The sequence below is a fragment of the Mustela nigripes genome, chromosome 2, assembly GCF_022355385.1.
Source record: "Mustela nigripes isolate SB6536 chromosome 2, MUSNIG.SB6536, whole genome shotgun sequence".
NCBI lineage: Eukaryota > Metazoa > Chordata > Mammalia > Carnivora > Mustelidae > Mustela > Mustela nigripes.
The window spans coordinates 21,581,074-21,602,228 of record NC_081558.1 but is presented as its reverse complement, the minus strand read 5'-3'; the positions used below and the strand labels follow the sequence as shown (position 1 = coordinate 21,602,228).

General features: G+C 40.4%; 1 protein-coding gene and 1 pseudogene across 26 annotated transcripts in view; both read left to right on the top strand.

Moving 5' to 3' along the window:
- The window catches only part of PBRM1 (polybromo 1), a 129,215-nt gene that overhangs the window by 49,686 nt on the left and 58,374 nt on the right, over nucleotides 1-21,155 (top strand). For 14 of the 26 annotated variants that reach the window (XM_059389913.1, XM_059389904.1, XM_059389896.1 and 11 more), the window contains exons 16-19: nucleotides 8,299-8,575; nucleotides 10,827-10,932; nucleotides 14,135-14,777; nucleotides 18,937-19,148. In XM_059389913.1, coding sequence (XP_059245896.1) covers nucleotides 8,299-8,575; nucleotides 10,827-10,932; nucleotides 14,135-14,777; nucleotides 18,937-19,148 — 1,238 coding nt within the window. Of the gene's footprint in view, nucleotides 1-1,778; nucleotides 1,824-8,298; nucleotides 8,576-10,826; nucleotides 10,933-14,134; nucleotides 14,778-18,936; nucleotides 19,149-21,155 lie in introns of all 26 variants that reach the window. The other 12 variants (XM_059389910.1, XM_059389891.1, XM_059389901.1 and 9 more) reach the window with 1 other exon arrangement.
- LOC132012510 (protein CREG1-like) lies at nucleotides 19,540-20,345 on the top strand (annotated as a pseudogene).

The following is a 21,155-nucleotide window of genomic DNA, read 5'->3' as shown; positions in this document are numbered from 1 at the left end:
ATTTCAGGAGAGCCACTTGAATCTCATTTAGGTAATTTCTACGTGGTGAACTGCAAAAAAATTCAGTACTATCACTACAGCAAAGTAAATCGTTGATACTCTCAAGTCTTTGGTTTTCCTTATTAATCTGATCTTTATTTGCCATTTTAAGGATGTCAGATTATAAACTACCAAGTCATAACTTCTTGTAGTTGATAAAATGCTAAGCTAGTTGTTTGGTTTTCTCTCTTTCTCATGTTTCTCCGAACTTCCGTCACCCTTCCTTTCTCTCATGGGTTCTGTGGAAGGGCTCTTCACTGTCAGATTCTGAAGCTGGACTCCTATAAAGAATCGTGCAAGAGCGACTCTTTTGTCTATGCCTCCCACACAGAGTTTCTCTGGCTCGATCTTTGTCGAACACCATACTCTCCCTCAGCCTTAACTGTCTCACCATCTTTGTAGCAGCGGTTTCTCCAGGGAGGACACCACAAACAAGAAATAAGCTGATCACTAATAGTGGGGGCAGATCCAGAGTTGAATGAAGAAGTCACTAGTAACATTAAGAGATCCACTGAGAGAAGAGGCTTTTAAAAAGTGGTTTACAAAAGAGAAGCTATCCCATCTTTACCTCTTACAAATAGCTTTTGGGAAAACTTTTTTAGCTTTGGGAGTAACTGCTGTGCTATGCCATGGTAACGAAATTGATTGGTGTACCCTGAGATGTGAGTCTCCTCCATTACTGGCCTATGAATTTCATCCTTCCAAGTTCTTAATTCCTTGTTATACCAGGGACAACGGAGGAAAAATGTGAAACCAGATCAGAAACATCAAGTCAAGGACATCTTTGAGTGTAATTATATAACTACTACAGCATCACCTGTGTTTTCCAGATCAGTCACCCATCAAAGATAAAAACTTCTAAGGCAAAAGAAGGTAATGGAGGCAAAGTGATGGTACAGTTAGTGCCAACACCGAATGGAAAGAGATCTGAAACTAGTTGAGCATTACAACTGTTCTGAGGAAGCGTTAGCCCAGGTCAGATCCTTAATGACCTCTCGGTCTCTGTGGCTTATAGTTGGTGGGACAACCCAAGTAAATCACAGGAAAGTTATTGATCTAAAACCTCCCACAAAAGGAAAATTGAAGCATTACGTTGTTGAATTCATAAAATCCTCCTTCAGATAAAATGTCTCTATAAACAGGTTTCCTAGGAAGTGAAAAACACAAATAAGAGAAGAACAAATTTAAATCATAGCTAAAGCAATAAAAGAACATACCTGGTTTTGAAATACAGGCATGAGTAGACAGAGTAAGAGGTTGAGAGAAGCGAGTCCTACGCTTTGAACTGTGTCAAAGAAAGAAATGTTAACGAGCCTTTTAGGAGGTAGCTCGTTATGTTATGAGGTTTTGCTAATGAGAAATAGACTTTTTGGGAATTCAGGCAAACACAGCTGCCTAGTCAGCTTGTCCAGTGATGTCAGGGCCAGGTTTTCTAAGTACCACTTGACTTCTCAATACTGTGTATAATTCTATCTTTGCCTTATTTTTTTCTAATATCAAAAAGTGTGGAAAAAAATGTATGTTCTCTTCATTCTGGGAGTACAGTCTTCTCCCCCACCCCTTTGCCCAAAAGTCTACCTGCTGTTTTCCTGTTAAAATGTTCCAAGTATTCTTAATATCTTTTATCCTTTGGATTGGATAAGCCTCTTTTTTCTCAACCGTATTTGGTTTATACATGACCCTCCGATGTTGCTTGTTTTGTTTCTCTTTACATGTAATGTTTGTTTCTGCTTTCCCAGGAACACTCTTGACAGTGAGATGTTGGGTCTCAGGAGGCTCTCCAGGTGTGCAGTCCTTTTATATGCATAAACGTATTTTTAAAAGTATAACTTCCGTGGCATGGTCTGTACTGATTAGGTGAAAAGTGAAGTCAGCATGTGAAATAAGTTTATTTGGGTGCCAGTCTGTTTTATGAGTGAAGAAAGCAGTATAGTTGAGAAGTACAGTTGGTAGAATAAATTCGGGATTACTTTGCCTCAGTATGTTCTGAATCCTCGATTTGTTGCTAGCTTTGTCAGCAGCCACAAGCCCTCACCAGTCATTGTGGTTGTGCTTGTGCAACAGAAGGTGGAGGCTGAGAATATGACAGTGTTGCCAGTGTCCAGAGGCTGGCAGATGCTGGTGCCTTTTCAGGGATGTCTCTTACACCAGGGGGGGCTGGTAGAAGGATCAAAACCAATGCTGACAGTCCAAGTGAAGTCAGCCTGGGTTGGCACCTGTGTGTTGGGTTGGGGCTTCTCAAGCATGAATACATTCATCAGTCTCTGATCTTGCCCATGTTTTAGTTCTTTGAAAGCATCCATTCTTTTGCATGTCACTTTTGATTTTTAAATTATGAGTTGCCTTATTACAGTCCTGGTCATCATTGTGTGGTGCTTTTATTTTCACCTTAGCCTTCTGGCGTTCATGGAGTGTCAATTGCTGACAGAACACCAGACTCTGCTGTTACAGGCCATAAAGGAAAATGTTTAAGTGTCACCTCTTTGTGCCAGGAACTTACTTGCCAGGAAGCAAGGCAGGTTGAAAACAAATGAAATTGTGTGGGAGCAATGTCTTAGAATAATTGCACAAGGTACACAGTTACGTAGTTTTATAGAACTACATGCATGACTGCCCAAAGAGCTCTAGGAAGTAGGATTTCCCTATCATGCTTTTCTTTGCAGTTTAGATGTTCTAAAGTTATCTGCATTTTGCTCCCATAGGCAGTCTACTCTACAAAATTACTGTGTTATTATTATCGTCTTCCTAATATTTTCCTTAAGAAAAATGTTCTTAAATCACAAATTTAAGAAAAAGATCATGGGTTATATTTCTCTTACGTCATTCATAATGTGTATGGCACTAACTCTGGGTAGTAGTAGAAATAGAAATCCAGGGCATTTGGAGTAGTAGTATAACCCCAAGCTCTAGAACTTAACTGCCCAAGTTCAAATCCTAGTTATTCTAATTAGCTCTGTGATCTGAGCCTTACTTCAGTTTCTTCATCTGAAAAAAGAGTTGGTAACTGTACCTACTTAAGGTCATCATGAAGACCTGGGTGGTTGTTGTGTTTAAAGCCCTTAGAACTGGGCCTAGATGCAGTTAGTACTCAATAAATGCAACTCTGATTATTTTCTGGAAGTAGTTCCTATTGATGTTAAGGCTTGGGAGATTTCTTTCTTTTTTTTTTTTTTTTTTGTAGTCCATTATTACTAGCCTGGGAAACTAATTAGAAAAGATTTATTATTTATTAAAAGGTTTTACTCCTTGTAGACGTGAAGATGCAGTAAATGTAGCAAACCTTGTAAAGGAGAGAACCTTTGGGTTTATTTAGCTTAACAGCAGACACCACTGAAACTCTAGGACCAGGGAGTTAAATGCTGGGAGACCTGGGAGCCTATGAACAGGGTAGAGGCCCATGGTAAGTGCTGACTTTTGGGAAAGGGAAGGACATCATAAAAGCAGCCTGGTGATTATCAGCTGATTCAAGTCTTAGTTCTGATTGCTCACCTTGTGACCTTGGGTATTTGCTTGACCCCTGTAATCCTCCAGTTTTCCAACTGCAAAGTTGGGATAGTAAGTGTACCTGGTTCTTAGAGCTTGAGGATTAAATGAGGTCACACATACAGTGCTTTACTAGCACAGCCCCTGGCACGCAGAAGAAGTGTTAGCTATAACCATAAATGGGAATTTTGTGTGTATATATGCAAATGTGAATACATATAATTATAAGTGATAGCTTCAGAGGAAATATAATGTTAAGGACGTTTGAGAATATAGTCAGCCACAAAGTATGAGGTTAAAGACTAACACTATGGCATAAAAAAATTAAAGGAAAGATCAGATCCAGAAGGGCTGTGGAGGTTCCTCTAAAACTTGGTGATAAACTGAGAGAAGCAAAAAGTGACAGTGATTGCAGTGGTTCAAGCTGGGTTGGGAATCAGGAGGATGGTGGTAGTGCTGGGCCTGGAAAATCTGATTCAGAACACAGCCTCTTCCAGCTTCTTATCTTTGTGCAAGTTAGAAAAAGCACCCATTTCTCAAGACACTTTCATTTGTTGGAATCACTGTAGTATAATGATTTTGTTAGCACAGAACCCATCATGGCCTATCTTCTGTAAAATTCTAGAACTGCATACTTATTATAACAAAGTCTGTTTTTGAGTTGGTGTCCCCTTTTCAATGTGGCCCGCATAAGTACACGATGATAAACAGCCCTGGTTTTGAACTCCCTTAAGATACATTTTACTGCAGTATGTTTAAGGGTGCTGATTAAAAACAGAAGAATGAGTATGCCAGTTACAAGGTCTGAGATTAATGCATTTTTCCCAAAATGGGAAGGAGTAAACAAACAACTTACAGTTAGTGGTCTGAGAGAGCAGGACAGGGTCTAAGAAGAACCCGAAAAACAAAGTGACATTGCAAACAGTAAACATAAAGTACAATATAGGGGAATATGGTTTCTGTCTTTTTGTAATTTTTTTCTCATTTCAGAAAGTATTTGAAGTTGCTTTCAAAAGTCACAGATATAATAAAGTTCAGCATCCATATTGGAAAAAGATAAAGCAAATACACTAACCACCCAAGCTATTATAGTTATTATAGAAGAGAATGAAATTTAACTCAGTTTTTTCTGATAGATTAAAACTAATGGGCCATTAGTTCTCAGTGTCAGAAACAATATAAGGATCAGGAAAGATGTCAACAAAATAATAAAACTGGGTTTGTTCAGAGAAGGTTGTAAGTGACCCAGACAACAAAAGTTTTGCTTGCCTTTGAGGATGGAAACCAGTTACACATGAGATTACACATGATTGGTAAATAGTGAATGATACAAATGGGGAGAGGATACTATTGGTAATGAAAATCCTAAAACAGTACATTTCAGTTAGAGTAGTCTGTTAAATAAATTCAGTCTCTTAAATTCAGATTTCACTTTTTTTTTTTTTTTTTTAAGATTTTATTTATTTGGGACACCTGGGTGGCTCAGTTGGTTAAGCAGCTGCCTTCGGCTGAGGTCATGATCCCAGCCTCCTGGGATCGAGTCCCACATCGGGCTCCTTGCTCGACAGGGAGCCTGCTTCTCCCTCTGCCTGCCACTTTATCTGCCTGTGCTCACTCTCTCTGTCAAATAAATAAATTTAAAAATCTTCCCAAAAAAAGAGAAAGATTTTATTTATTTATTCATGAGAGACAGAGAGAGAGGGGGGCAGAAGCAAAGGGAGAAGCAGGCTCCCCAAGGAGCAAGGAGTCCAAGGTGGGATTCGATCCCAGGACCCTGGGATCATGACCTGAGCCGAAGGCAGACACAGCCATCTGAGCTACCCAGGCATCTGGATTTTGGTGTTTTGTTTTTTTTTTTTTTTTTTAAGATTATATTTATTTGAGAGCGAGAGCACAAGCAGGGGTAGGGCCAGAGGGAGTAGCAGACTCTCCACTGAGTAGGGAGCCCAATGGAGTAGGGAGTAGGGAGCCCAGGTGCCCGAGATTTCACATTTTGGATATGTCCCATTCAAAGCTGCTTGGTCTCAGAGCTATCCCACTCTCCTTTTATTTTATTGGCATTCTCCCTAAAATTCAGTAAAAAAGCTTTCCCTCCTGTTTAAAAAACTCATAAAAATCTGCCCTAGAGGGGCACCTGGGTGGCTCTGTTGAGTGTCTGCTTTCGGCTCAGGTCATGATCCCAGGGTCCTCGGATCAAGCCCTGCATCAGGCTCCCTGCTCGATGGGAAGGAAGTCTGCTTCTCCTTCTCCCATTCCTTCTGCTTGTGTTCCCTCTCTCACTTTGTCTCTCTCTGTCAAATAAATAAAATCCTAAAAAAAAAACACTGCCCTGGACCCACTCTCAGATTTGTATTTGTAGAGTATTTGTAGCTTCATCTAGAAAAGTCCAGTGATGATTGCGGGTGATATACTGGAACGAGGAAAGGAAGAAAGCTTACCTGGACCAAGAAAGAAACCTTGAATTGTTCTGCATGATATTCCCAGATTGAGGAGCAATTTCGCTTTGAGTTGATTATTGGAGAGAGTTTTTTAAGCTCACAGGTTCAGAATGGAATTTCTGAGTCTTCATTTTGAAGTTTGACCGATACAAGTGAGATCTAAAGAAACCATAACCATCTTTAGTATTTTTTTTTAAGATTTTATGTATTTATTTGGCAAGAGAGAGAGCACAAGGAGAGCAGCAGGCAGAGGGAGAGGGAGAAGCAGGTTTCCCACTGAGCAGGGAGCCACATGTGGGGCTCAATCTCAGGATCCTGGGATCATGATCTGAGCCAAAGGGAGACGCTTAACCGACTGAGCCACCCAGGTGCCCCTTTAGTAGTTTTTGATTTCTGTGATACCAAATTCAGATTCTGAAATTTTTCTTTAGAGGCTCCCTGAAGGTTAATGTCATCTGTATTCTAATTTCTGCCCACATGTGGAGCTCTGTCCCAAGTTCCCCTTCCATTATCCCTTTACTGAGTCCTGGACTGAGAGGGCTATTGCTTTCATACCATTGTGCCCAGATTCCTCTTTGGGGAAATAGTTCACACGGAATGAAACTTCTCCTAACATATTTAACTGTTACTTACTTGACATTGAGACACAAAAATACTAAAAGGAGAAAATGTCAGAAATGATCCCAGAGCCACTTCCTGTGAAGGCACAGGAAACAGAGGTCTTTCTTTTCTTTTTTTTTTAAAAGATTTTATTTATCTATTTGACAGACAAGGGATCACAAGTAGGCAGAGAGGCAGGCAGAATGAGAGGAAGAGGAGGAAGCAGGCTCCCCACTGAGCAGAGAGCCCAATGTGGGGCTCAATCCCAGGACCCCAAGATCATGGCCCAAGCCAAAGGCAGAGTCTTAACCCACTGTGCTATCCAGGTGCCCCCAGAGGTCCTTTTTTCCTCCTAACTGACCACTTTCAGGCTGTCTTAGCTCCATGATGTTTGGAAGATAGGCATTTGACACATTTTAAAAAGCTTGACTTAAAGATAGATATTTCTTTTCTCATCTGCTAATTATTCTTTATTGGGGTTTTGTTTCTTTTTTTAAAAAAGCATATTTTGAACTTCGGAGAGAAAATATCTGGCCTTTGGCCTCTTTATGATCCAGCAGTAGAGTGAGTCACTAGACTAGGAGACCCATTTCGTAGGAGATCCATTCAGCCACGTTGTTTGCTTCCAAAATGAACTTCCTTCTATTTATAAGATAGGAAACAGATAAAAAAAATATTTATCTTTAAGTACTACATTATATGACCTTATAAATGTTTGTTGAATAGACATTAAGTCATAAATCATGTCTTTTTATTACCTACTTGAGTATTCGTATGGAGACTGCAGGCTTGAGTCTGGCTAGAATTTATCATTGTTCTGAAAACATAACCGATAGTGCCAGAAATCATGGAAAGATCATCTCTTCTAATGATTCACTGGAAAACTCACCTTGGGCAAGTCACTTATCCTCTCTGAGCCAGCTTCCTCAACAAATAGGAGACAGCCTATCTGTTCTCTTGGGCTCCTCTTTACCTCGGGTTCTAATCTGTGGTCCCTTGACTTTGTTCCGTACCACACACATCTGTCGCTTAGCATCACAGCTCACTAGGAGAATCTGGAGAACAAGACAGGGACTCACATTCAAGGATGAAAATTATTCAGGAGCTCAGGTGAACCACAGAGTGTTCATTCCTTCAGCTAGGTTGGGATGTTGGCATCGTGCCCATGGGGCTGGAGGAGGCAGGGACTGACCTAGACCACATAAATGTATCCACTGAGACTAGAAACTCTAGCCTTGCAGATAGCCTCCCTTTGTTTCCTGGTCACCAGGGTATGCAGGTGTCAGAATGGTTGTCTTAAGAGATGGCACATTCTCTTTGTGTTTGGTTTTAGTTTTCTGAAGTGAGGACTGTTAGTGATTTTATTCCATTTTTGCTGTGTTCTTAAAAACAATAACAACAAAAAAACATACTTCAACTGAAAACAATTTCATTTTCATTGGGTGTTAGAGAACATTTTTTTTTTAGCATTGCATTTCATAAATATTCTAAACAGGTTTGTCTGGTGTTCATTGGCTGCTCCTGCCAGAGTCACTGTGTTTTAACTATTTAGAAATTCTCCTATATTTGCTTATAGCTGTCAGCATGTTTACTGTGTTTGTTGCATATGTAATCAGTAAATTGTAATCATTACGAAGCACCTTCCCACAAGATTAATTTTTCATTTCATGTTCATCCCTACATGAAGAAAACTGAACCTCTTCTCATTTCTCCCCTTTTCTACCTCCCCCGTCAACAGTAAAAAGAACATAAGAAAGCAGCGAATGAAAATCTTATTCAATGTTGTTCTTGAAGCTCGTGAGCCAGGTTCAGGCAGAAGACTTTGTGATCTGTTTATGGTTAAACCATCCAAAAAGGACTATCCTGACTATTATAAAATCATATTGGAGCCAATGGACTTGAAAATAATTGAACATAACATTCGCAACGACAAGTATGCAGGGGAAGAGGGAATGATAGAAGACATGAAGCTGATGTTCCGGAATGCCAGGCACTACAATGAGGAGGGCTCCCAGGTAAGGTTATGGGGGAGTCCTGGGGTTGGGCACGTTTCCTTTTCAGTGTTGGTAGTAAAATGCATTTTGAGAGACCGGATCTAGAGGCCTCACTTAGGTTGCTTTTCTCAGTGGTTAGCTTAATGCTTTGTCTTTTCTTAATTGTTAAAATGGCAGTTCATTACAAAGGTTAGAAGTTCATACTCTGTAAGCTGACATCCTAAATTTGAAGCCTGCTCTTCCAGTCCCCATGTGAGTTTCTCATCTTCTTCCAAGCCTCATTCTCCCCGTCTGTGCCCTTGTGATACTGATAGTACTTCCATCAGGGCCATTGTAGGATTTAAACAAGAGAGCATATGCAGAGCACGTAACACCCAGATGAAAGCCAGCGACAGTAAAGTCTTTGCTCATTGTTAATACCAGCAATAGCCACACTTCTCTAGGGATAGTCCACAAAATGGTATGATTATATAAGAATTAGGATGTCCGGGGCGCCTAGGTGGCTCAATGGGTTAATCCTCTGCCTTCGGCTCAGGTCATGGTCTCAGGATCCTGGGATCGAGCCCCACATCGGGCTCTCTGCTCGGCGGGGGGCCTGCTTCCTCCTCTCTGCCTACTTGTGATCTCTGTCTTTCAAATAAAATCTTTAAAAAAAAAAAAAAAAACAGTGGGAAGGGCACATAGTGTGGTAAGAATCCATAGAATTTGGTGGCATGATAGGAAGAAAAGCTTATCAGAAAGACCATGTTAGGAATATTAGACTTTAGAAGAAAAAAAAAAAAGAATCAGGATGTCCTCAGAAAGGTTTACCAGTATCAGAAAGGCATCTCTAAGTAAATGATTTTTAGCTCTTTATCAGTGTAGCTACAATACATTCTCCCTTCTTTGATATTTTTGTTTCATATTCTATATCTGTGTTTTTTATTGAAGTATAATTGACATGTAACTAATAGTTTCACGTGTACAACATAATGATTTGATATTTACACATATTGCACTGTCACCACAAGTCTAGTTAACATCTGTCAGCTTGCATAGTTATAAAATTTTTTTCTTGTGATAACAACTTTTAAGATCTACTCTCTTAGCAACTTTTAAATATGAAGTACAGTATTAATAACTATAGTTACCAGGCTATACACTATATCCTTGTAACTTATTTTATAATTATAAGTTTGTGCTTATTGACCCCCTTCATCCATTTCACACATGCCCTAACCTCTGTGTCTGACAACCACTGATCTGCTCTCTATCTGTGAGCTTGGGTTTTCTGTTTTTGGTTTTTGTTTTTTCAGAATATAGATGTACATGAGATGATACAGATTTGTCTTTCTCTGACTTATTTCAGCTAGCGTAATGCCCTCACGATCCATCCATTTTGTCACAAATGCAAAATTTCATTCTTTTTTTAATGGCTAAATAGTACTCTTCTCTCTCTGTGTGTGTGTGTGTGTGTGTGTGTGTGTGTGTGTGTTTATCCATTCATCTATGAATGGACGCTTAGGTTGCTTCCATGTCTTGTTTATGGTAATAATGCTGCAGTGAACGTGGATGAGGGTGTATATATCTTTTAGAGTTTCCTTTATCTACTTTAAAATCTCCCAGAAATAAAGTAACTTTAAAATCATGTGTTTCCTTTCCTCTTGCTATTACAAAATAAAGTAGGCACTGAGGGTACTTGTGATCAAATTTTCTGTCATAGGGGGATGCAGCTGTAGGGGCCATTAGGTTAGTAACTTTATTTTTGACTACGTATTACCACCCTTTTTCAGTCTTCAGAGAGAGCCTAGCCAGGGATTGTTGCTTTTCACAGATCAGAGGCCAGATTGTGAATTCAGACTGATATTAAATCCCATTTAACAGTATTTGAAGTATTGCTGTCCAACTATCATATACTTTTTCGTTTTTATTTCCCATTGAGCTAAGTCTGCTACCTTGAAGGTCCAGTGCAAGAGAGAGTTGTGAAGAAAGCAACACACGTAATTATGTTTTAGAACTTCTGTAAAAACTTGCAGTGATTCTGCTGCAGTAGTTCTAAACTTTAGCATTCATGTCTGCACATTAGAATCACCTAAAAAGCTTAAACAACAAACCATTTGAGGCTAAGGCTCACCCCGCAGAGATGCGATCTGATGGCTCTCTAGTGGTCTCAGGCTTTATCTCTAGTTCCCAACTAGGCTAACCTGTGTTTTGAAACTTCTTTATAGATGAGTGTTCTACTTCAATAGGACATTTTTTAGAAAATAATTTTAAATATATTTATGGAATACAGGTGTACAACGACGCACACATCCTGGAGAAGTTACTCAAGGATAAAAGGAAAGAGCTGGGCCCGCTGCCCGATGACGACGATGTGGCTTCTCCCAAACTCAAGCTGAGTAAGGCAGCCTCACGCTCATTCTCAGTTCAGTCGGTCAAGGGTAGATTACTGACTCACTGAAATCATGTCTCATTAAATGGTGAATGTGAACTCACTCTGGCAGGGAGTTTTCTTTCCTCCTCTGAAACACTCTCTGTATTTTAAGTAGTTCAGTTGTGGAACATATGTGGGGAATAGATTATAAAGTCAGAGGTTTTGTTTACTCTCTAAATGCTGTGGCCATTTTGTAAATATTCAGTAGTATGACTAGGTCTTTTTTTCTATCTCTTATGCCTGCAAGAGTATAGTGCCACTACACTCTTGCAGGCATAAAAACTACACAGAGTGGTTTTGTGTATGCTCATTTGCTGAGTACTGGAATTAATTCTAGGGAGGCGCCTGACTGCCTCAGTCAGTAGAGCATGCAACTCTTGATCTTGGGGTTGTGAGTTCAAGCCCCTCATGGGATATAGATACTACTTTAAAAGAATTAAGGGGCGCCTGGGTGGTTCAGTCGGTTGAGCATCTGAATTGGTTGCAGCTCAGGTCATGATCTTAAGGTCCTGGGACCAAACTTCATTGGGCTCTTTGCTCAGCAGGGGATGTGGGGGGGGTATCTTCTTGAGATTCTAAAGTTCAGAAAAAGGAAATTTTAAGGTGTAATGTTGATCTCCTTTTCATTTCTCTACTTTGTATTATGAAAAGTTTCAAATGTATCTGAAGAATGGTACAACAAAGCCCTGTATGTACCAGTTACTCAGAATTGCTCAAGATCGTGCCATACTTCCTATATCCACTTTTTTCTCTCCTTTTTTGTTCTGAATTACTTTAAAGAGAATTCAATGTCATTTCATTTCTACATAGTTCAGTGTGCATTTCTATATTTGCAGACATTTTCTTAAATAACCATGGAATCATTATTACACCTAGTAAAATTTGCAGTTTCTTGGTTTCATCTAATACTTGACACATTTTCAAATTTTACTGATTATCTCATGAATGCATTTTTACAGTTGGTTTCTTCACATCAGGACCTAATTAAGTTCTGTATATTACATTTGATTGTCACGCCCTCTGTCCATAGTCTAGAGCAGGCCCTTCCCTTTTATATCCTCATGCCACTGACTCTTGAGAAACCAGATCACCTTCTTGTACAGTTTCAAATTTTGGGTTAATCAGTTCACTTTCTTACGATATCAACTAACTTGTCCCTGTATTCTTCTCATTTCTTAAAAAATGGAAGTTTACCCGAGAGGCTTGATGAGATTCACTGTCAGCCCAGCAAGGATGCTTGCTTCATAACACAATAGGTTTTCTGCACTTACATTGCATCACATCTTGAAGAATGTCCGCTTGAGGTAGAAGCTAAATAAGGTCCATATAACCGCAGTTGATGGACACTACTTTTAATCTGTAAATCCCCCTCCCAACTTTCTTTTTTTTTTTCCTTTGCAGTTTATTTGTTGAAGAAATTGGGGCTGTACTGCAGCTTCCCATGGTCTGGGCTTTGCTAATTGCATTCCTTTGCTGTGGTTTATGTGTTCTCGTCTCCTTGGCATTTCCTCTAAATTGGTAGTTGGAGCAAGAGGCTTGATTTAAATTAGATTTGATCCTCATCTCCTCCTTTTGGCACAAAAACCAACTTCAGAGGTGGCGAATGGTCTTCCACTGGATAGCCCAGTAACGGCTGTGTGTTCTCCCACATGCTAACAGCTATTGATGCTGACTCCATTAATTCATTAAAGAGATATAAAATAACAGTAGTCTGATTTTGTCATACCTTGCTCATTTAGCAACTGGAGTACTCTGTATAGAGAAACTTTGCCTCATCCAATATTTGGTTACCCAGTAGTACAATTTTTGCTTGTTTGTCTTATTTTGTTTTGGGTTTTTTGAAAGGATAAAAGACAGATTCCTACTGCCCTTTGTTTACTAGTTTCCAAAGCAGTACATTGGTTTACCAGTATCTGCCAACATTTACCCAGTTTGTTGTTCATTTTTATATATCATTAAGAACTACTAAATTTAAACACGTTGCTGCTTGTAACTCATTGCAGTTGTTGTCCTTATTGATGCTCCTCTTGTCCCAGGCTGGCCACTGTGTTCTACTGACATGACCACATTGACACATTCTTTACTGCCTTGTGTTTCAAGATGCACGAGGCTTATCCTGTGCCAACTGGGAGTCAGCCATTTGCTAAGGAGCTACTGGTGTTAGTATTTGAAATCTGTATTTCAGAATTATGGCCAATGTAGTCAGGCTACATGGGGTTGTACCGCTACTGTCATTGTTGCCAGGATTTTCAGAACTAGGAAATTTTGTGTGTGTTTATATTACATTTAAAGATAAAATACATTGTAAGTTCATACTGATGCTCTTAACTGAGATTATAGCTACAAGATTTTTATTCAGTGTTCTGTTTTAATATCTGGGTCTCCTTTTCTCCTGTGATAAAAATCTCAGTTCTTGGGGCACTTGGGTGCCTCAGTCCAATAAGCGTCTGCCTTCGGCTCAGGTCATGATCTCAGGGTCCTGGGATTGAGCCCCTTGTTGGGCTCCCTGCTCAGCGGGGAGTCTCCTTCTCCCTCTCCCTTTCCCCCTCCCTCCACTCGTGCTTGCTCTCTCTAATCAATAAATAAAATATTTTTTAAAAGAATCCCAGTTCTCGGGGCGCCTGGGTGGCTCAGTGGATTAAGCCGCTGCCTTCGGCTCAGGTCATGATCTCAGGGTCCTGGGATCGAGCCCCACATCAGGCTCTCTGCTCAGCAGGGACCCTGCTTCTCTCTCTCTCTCTCTCTCTCTCTCTCTCTCTGCCTGACTTTCTGCCTACTTGTGATCTCTCTCTCTGTGTCAAATAAATAAATAAAATCTTTAAAAAAATAAAAATAAAAAAAAAAAATAAAAGAATCCCAGTTCTCAAGGATGCTGCAGGTGATGGAATTAGAATGTCACATAGCTAGTCATTTGCTTTATTCTACATTTCACAGCTATCTTAACATGATAGTGCTTATTACTCTCACTAAAAATATGATTACTAAAACAGTTTAAATTTGTTTCCAGTTGTTTTTGTCCATAAGATAGACTTCACTAGAGACATGCTAATTAAATTATTTTACAAATCACTTGGAACACTCCCTTATGATTATGTTTTACCAACTGTATACAAATTTGGGTTCATTTATTTTATTTTATTAATTTAACATTCAATATCTTCTTTTAGGTAGGAAGAGTGGAATTTCTCCTAAAAAATCAAAATACATGACTCCAATGCAGCAGAAACTAAATGAAGTCTATGAAGCTGTAAAGAACTATACTGATAAGAGGGGTCGCCGCCTTAGTGCCATATTTCTGAGGCTTCCCTCTAGATCCGAGCTGCCTGACTACTATCTGACCATTAAAAAGCCCATGGACATGGAAAAAATTCGAAGTCACATGATGGCCAACAAATACCAAGATATAGACTCCATGGTTGAGGACTTCGTCATGATGTTTAACAATGCCTGTACCTACAATGAGCCCGAGTCTTTGATCTACAAAGATGCCCTTGTCCTGCACAAGGTTCTGCTTGAAACTCGGAGAGACCTGGAGGGAGATGAGGACTCTCATGTCCCAAATGTGACCTTGCTGATTCAAGAACTTATTCACAATCTTTTTGTGTCAGTCATGAGTCATCAGGATGACGAAGGAAGATGCTACAGTGACTCCTTAGCAGAAATTCCTGCGGTGGATCCCAACTTCCCAAACAAACCTCCTCTTACTTTTGACATAATTAGAAAGAATGTTGAAAATAATCGCTACCGGCGGCTCGATTTATTTCAAGAACATATGTTTGAAGTCTTGGAAAGGGCACGAAGAATGAATCGGTAGGTTTTCCAAGCTATTTCTTTTTGAGAAGTTGTGATTAAATGCAAAACAAAAGAAAATTCTGCTTTGATAAACTGTTTCAGCTTAGGTACATGGTTATATTCGGTGGGGTGCTGTTTTGAGTTCTTACTTGGCCACAACATCTAGAGCACAAGCATATGCCATGGGGGAGAGCAGGCACACTGCCACATCATCTGGATCCAGGCCCATGGGAAGGAATACGGGACAAATTTGAAGATCTGTTGGAAAGCATAAACCCTGAAAATACAGCCTTTTACAGAACTTTTTTTTTTTTAAAGGATAAAATGCTTATAATTAGAAATAGTAGTGTGATTTTTTTTCAAGTTTGAGTTCAATCCAAGCATGCTTTGAATAAATTAAAATAGCTCTTATGTTGTTGATCTAAGGTTAGCCAATCTAAATTTGGTCACCATTTCTAGTTCCTAAAAAGGCTTCTTTTTTTTTTTTTATATCTCAGATTTCTCACTTTTAAATGCTTTTTGCAGATATTGAATGTACTAAAAGAAGCCATCAAATTTAAATTTCCATCAAACTTGAATTCCCTTTTAATTTTGATGTGTGTTATGGCTTTGCCAGGCAAGAATGGTATTACTGGCTATTTAAACAATTTCAGTTCAGCAGTTACAGTGTGTCTTCTGTGTGCTTTGAGACTCTCTTGGGGGAATATAAAAAGCTAAAAATACAAACCCTACCTACCTGGAGCTTATAGTCTACCATGTTGAAAGGGGACTTTTAGGCAGTGGGCGTAGAGTAATTCCAGCTGGGAAATCTGGTGAATCCTTCATTTGCTCTGGATCTTGAAAGAAAAATTAGTAATGTTTGCTGTTCCTATTAATAGCACCTGCTCTTTGTAAAGCACCATGCAAAATGCTTTATCTAGATCATCTCTAACCCTTGTAATAGCCGTTCTAGGTGATAATCTTCTCACTTCGCATTTTAAGAAGTACACAGAGAGAAGTAAGTTGCCTCAAGTCACACAACTAGTAAGTGGGGTGGCTCCTATTGTTCCCTGCTACAGAGCTGGTCACCAAGACACCAGTCAGTGGAGCCCAGCCACACAGTGGAGCCCAGCCGTGGATGATCAGGCTGTGCTCTGTGCTCTAAGTCCAACAACTGGGTTAGGACCTGTGCTTAGGGAAACATAATTCCAAGCATGAGACAACATATAACAACTTGCTATGTAGTAAAGATGGTGGAGTAGGAGCTCTGTGCTAGAGCTCTGAAAAGACCTGAGGCATCAGGGGAAAGGAGAATGGGTGGGACATAGATAACACGAATGGTTGGACTGAAGGCACAGGGTTAGAGAATGAATGTGGTCTGTTCAAGAGATAGGGGAGTTGGGGTCATATTGGAGAGGTGCTTGAGTGACACATTTAGGAAATGGTCCTCAATGTTCAGCAGTGGAGATAGAAATGAATGAAAGAAAGATGGGGAGACATCTTGCAGTCAAAATTTGCATTCTTTATTTTCACTTTTTCAACAAATGTTAATTGAGTGGGCACTAATTCTAACCATGTTCTAGATACTTGGGGTACATGAGTGGGCAAGACACAGATTCTCTTTCATGGAGCTTAGACTTCATTTTTTTTCTCAGTTTTCTTAAATAGTCCTAAGTCTAAATAAAGTTGCTCCTCTCCTCCACTTCTGCCCTGCCCCCATTCCATCTTGGTTTTAGGTCTGTGGGTCTTGCAAAACTGCATCTGTCTCTTACAACATTAGCAACTTTATCTTTAATAGATGATGTGTCTGTTTTAAGAAATGAGCAGATTTGTATCTCTAGGAAATGAGCTCTTTTCATTCTCCCATTGTTGACATGATTTGCTTTGGAAGGTAAGCCCTGAAGGTAGAGTCTTGGGTGCATTTATTGACATGAGGCAGTGAGGAGTTTCTCGCTTGTCCCCAGAGCCTTGCAGAACTAAGGGAAGCTGTTCTTTATCTTTGTGAAAGGGTCGTATTATGACTGCTTATGGTACTTAAGCATAGCCCCATGCTGCTCAGGCAGAGATGCATCATTTCAGTGAGTGATAAACCCTCGTTCTAGCTCTTTCACCAGTAGTGAAGATGGAGATCTCAAAAATACTAAGCTCATGAATTTAATGAAGCTCGTGGGCCCTACATTTCTATGTTGATCCCCAGCAGTGTTCATGCTTCTTTACACTCACCCCTCTCCACCACTGACACTTAATATCACTTAGGACCTTACATCCTGAAATAGAAGCAGTCTGAAAGTTCCCTCAGGGGACAGCGGTCTGTCCGTCAGCAGTAGTCAGTAACAGCACGGCACGACTCATGCCAGTCAGCCGCTGGCTTCCCTTGTCTGCTGGCAGCATTCCTGAGTTCAGTTCTCTGACTACCTTACAGAAAGGGGGACCCTTGGGAAGGCAAGGACAACGGAGGCACTAAGAGCTTCCTGTACTCTTAATTATTTCATTTTGCTGGATGTCTGCCTTTTAAAGATTAGGGGAAAAAGTTATTTTCTTTTTCCATCTTTAGTTTTTGTTCTTTTGCATGCAGGCAACACTGATCCTCTTAGATTAATAAATTCTTCATATTACTTTGTTGAAACAAAACAGGAAAGATAAGTCAGATGTTTAATAGCCGTGTACTACATTACTTCATTACTGAACAGCCTGATGGAATTACAAATCTGCCCTTTCAGTGTAACAGGAGTTGCCAAAAGTGCATTTTCATTTTTAACTTTATACTTAAAATTGTAAGCTCTTATAAAATGAATTTTAACGTCAAGTGAATAGTCTTAAGACATTTCTGTTCAGAAAACAGGCATCAAAATAATATCAGAGGAGTTTCTTCCTTTGACCAGTTTTATTTTTATTGCTTTCCTACAAGTATTAGCATTTCTGTAACCTAAAAAGATTTTTAAAACCTTTCCAGAAACATTCATTTAGGTTGTTATTGGCAGTGTTTTTAGATTGTTTGCCAGTTCACCTTTGCTGAGGAGAAGCATTCCAGAGGCTTCACTAACATTTGATGCTCTAGTGGTGGGTATCAGCAGGGAGCTGACTGGGCTTGCTACGCCTACCAGTGTCCTCCAACCAGAATGTGTTCCTAACTGCTGCTAGACTTTGTGGTTACTTTGTGAATCATTTCTCAGACCCTCGTATTCCTAGTTAATAGAATTACTTTTTTTTTTTTTAAGATTTTATTTATTTTACTTGACAGATTACAAGTAGGCAGAGAGAGAGAGGAGGAAGCAGGCACCCCGCTGAGCAGAGAGCCCGATGCGGGGCTCGATCCCAGGACTCTGGGATCATGACCTGAGCCGAAGGCAGAGGCTTTAACCCACTGAGCCACCCAGGCACCCCAATAGAATTACGTTTAAGCCATCCTCAGACCACCGTGGATTAGAGAGAATAAGAAAATTTCTTCTAGTCTAAATTCTGAAGCTGTTTTTACCCAGTCCTCTCCTCTCATTCTGTAAATGAGGAAAGCGTCTTTAAAAAGCTTTCAGTGTGGCAGATCATTTTTTCCCCATCTTTCACTATGTTGCCTCTGCTGGTTCCCCAATATTATGTAGTCATTTCTGGGAAGCTGACATGAACACTGACTCTGAGGTTTATAACCGTTACAGGATGGATGCCCTCGTGACTTTGCAGTTTAGCGTCAAATATTTGCTGGGGCCTATCAGCCTAGGCAAGCATGATAGAGATTCAAAGAGAAGAAAGTGGACATTGCCTAAATCTTTTGTCAATACTTTATATAATGTGTGGGTCCCTCAATTAAAAGAAAGTAAAAATTAATCCAAGGAATAGAGACAAGTAAGTGTTGTAAGGGGTGTGGAACTCAGAGTAGTCCTTGATCCTGGCAGCCCCCTTCTGTGGCAAGAATCAACAGATGCGTGCGCCTTGTTTTTCCCCAGAAAACTGTGTGAGGCCTTTTCTTTTACGTGAGCTGTATAAGAAGTGAGCCTTAAGAAAGAGAAAACTGGTGGGTATGAGGCTTGCTGAGGTAAAACGGCACTTCACGTTGTTCTAAAACTTTCAAGGAGATACCCTCTGAATAGAAGTACCATTATACCCATTAGCGTGTTACGGAAGCATTGGGTAGGGTCCTCCATGTAGCCAAGGTGTGGGAAGGAAGCAGCTTGTGTGTCAATAGGTACTCTTGATGCCCTTGTAGGACAGACTCCGAAATCTACGAGGATGCGGTAGAGCTGCAGCAGTTTTTTATTAAAATCCGTGATGAACTTTGCAAAAATGGAGAGATCCTGCTTTCACCAGCACTCAGCTATACCACAAAGCATTTGCATAATGATGTGGAGAAAGAGAAGAAGGAAAAATTGCCAAAAGAACTAGAGGAGGATAAACTAAAACGAGAAGAAGAAAAAAGAGGTTGGTTTCTTTTCATTTTATTAAATATGAAGAAATATTATACTCTGTTCTAGTTCTGGCTCTCCAAGCCAGCTGTGGGGATGAATCCTGTCTATGTGAATGTTGACTCTTTCAGAATGGACATGTTGAAATAGGAATGCTTTTGTTGTCCTCGGTTTGGTCATCAGACTATTAACAATTGAAGTGCTGTGTGACACAGCTGTGGGCCCTAGTATTTCAGGAACGGTCAGTTAGCTCACAGGAGTGGAGCTCACCAGGTCAAAATACTATTGGCAGAAGAAGCCTGGGGGCCTGCTTGGAGCTGGGGAGCATTCTCAGCAGTGAGTGCATCAAGATTCTGCCCTGTCATGTGGCAGGACGGCTTTCTTCCTGCAGACTTGAGCCAGAGGAGATGATACTTTGGTTGAACCACAATACTAGGAGGAAATATTTATTTTCATTGTATCAGCCCCAAAATGTTACTTTGAGTTACTTGCTAGAATTTAGAAATATTTTGACAGTGGGAGCTTTTATTAGAAATTTGATCATTTCTGGACTTGCTAGAGTCACTGTCACGGCCAGCCTGCTGGCCCTGCAGCCAGTGGTGCTGCCGGTGGCACCAGCATGGGGCTGGGGCAGCCAGGACTACTGGGACTGGGACACCGCCACACCACTGCCCCACAGGACGCAGAGCACTAGGCTCACTTCGTTGACATACATCTGTGACTGGGGCATACTGGCCGCGCTCTCCACGGGGGAGGCAGTGCATGGCTAGGCTTTAGTTGATGTCTTCTCGCTCAGCATTGGGCCCCTGGGCGTGGGCAGCAGCGTGCCCTACTTCTGCCTGAGCCCACTGCAGCTGGCAGGAGAATCCATATGCTACAACAACCATGTCTTTGGTATAGACTAACTTCTGCAGGAAACATGTATTTGATCCCCCAAAGTCTCCTCTCTACTCACATAATACTGTCAGGAGCTGTTACTAATGTGAATGAGATGGAAATGAACTTCGCCAGACATTCACTGTTCATCCAGTACCCTGAGATGAAAACCTGGCCTTCCAGCCATAATTGGTTATTTGCTAAGGTGAGTTTAACCAGCGTCTGGATCCTGGACCACTTTGGTGGACCAAAAGTAGTGACACCCGAAAATAGTAGAATGTCACATTTTAGTGAAATAGAATGCAGCAGATTTAACAACACCAATGAACTTGCCTAGGATGGTTTATACAGACTTTAAGGGCTTAATGTTTGTGGAACACTTCCTACATTAACCAGTTTTCTTTCACATGCTGGTTTATTTGCCTGCTTGCTTACTTGTTTACAAAGTAGAGTTGGACTGTTACTGGATTTCTTGGAAGATGTGTTGTTAGATTTTTTTTCATATTTTGAAGCCATTTTCATAGAGGTATGTCTTTCATTATAGGTATTTTTCCTTATAGTTTTCCGGCGGTGCTCCTCTGAAGAGGAGCCAGTACCAGATTCAGATTGCCGCTTGGCATTTGAAGATACTCAAAGATGTGTCCTTAATTTCTGGAAGCCACTATACTAGAGAGAGGGCCTACCTCATCCACGGCCGCACCTGCATTGCCCAAGCCCATGTACCCGCATATGTGTGGCCGAGACACACATAGAACTTTCTCCTTGTGGTCCATCTGTGTCTAACAGGCCTGTGTGGTTTGATCCAACATGGGGCAAAACTATTTCTTAACAAAGAACATCTCTTTTCACTTTTCAAATCTAGAGTATAAATGACCTCGAGGAAAAGAAGCTCAAAAAATATTTCCTGAATTCGATTTCCCCACCTAAATGGACACAGTATAATCAGTGTCCTCCACTCAAAGCATGTATATACACACATGTACACTTTATATTATTTTCTATTTTGCCTTCAAATGGGCTTGCAAAAGAAATAAGAAGGATGCAGGGAATTTTGTGTAAGTCATTTCTGGTGTTCTTTTGTAAGTAAAGTTTACCAGACATGGACCAGAGTAAAACCCCCCTGCTCCCAAGTGCACTCAGTAGCTTT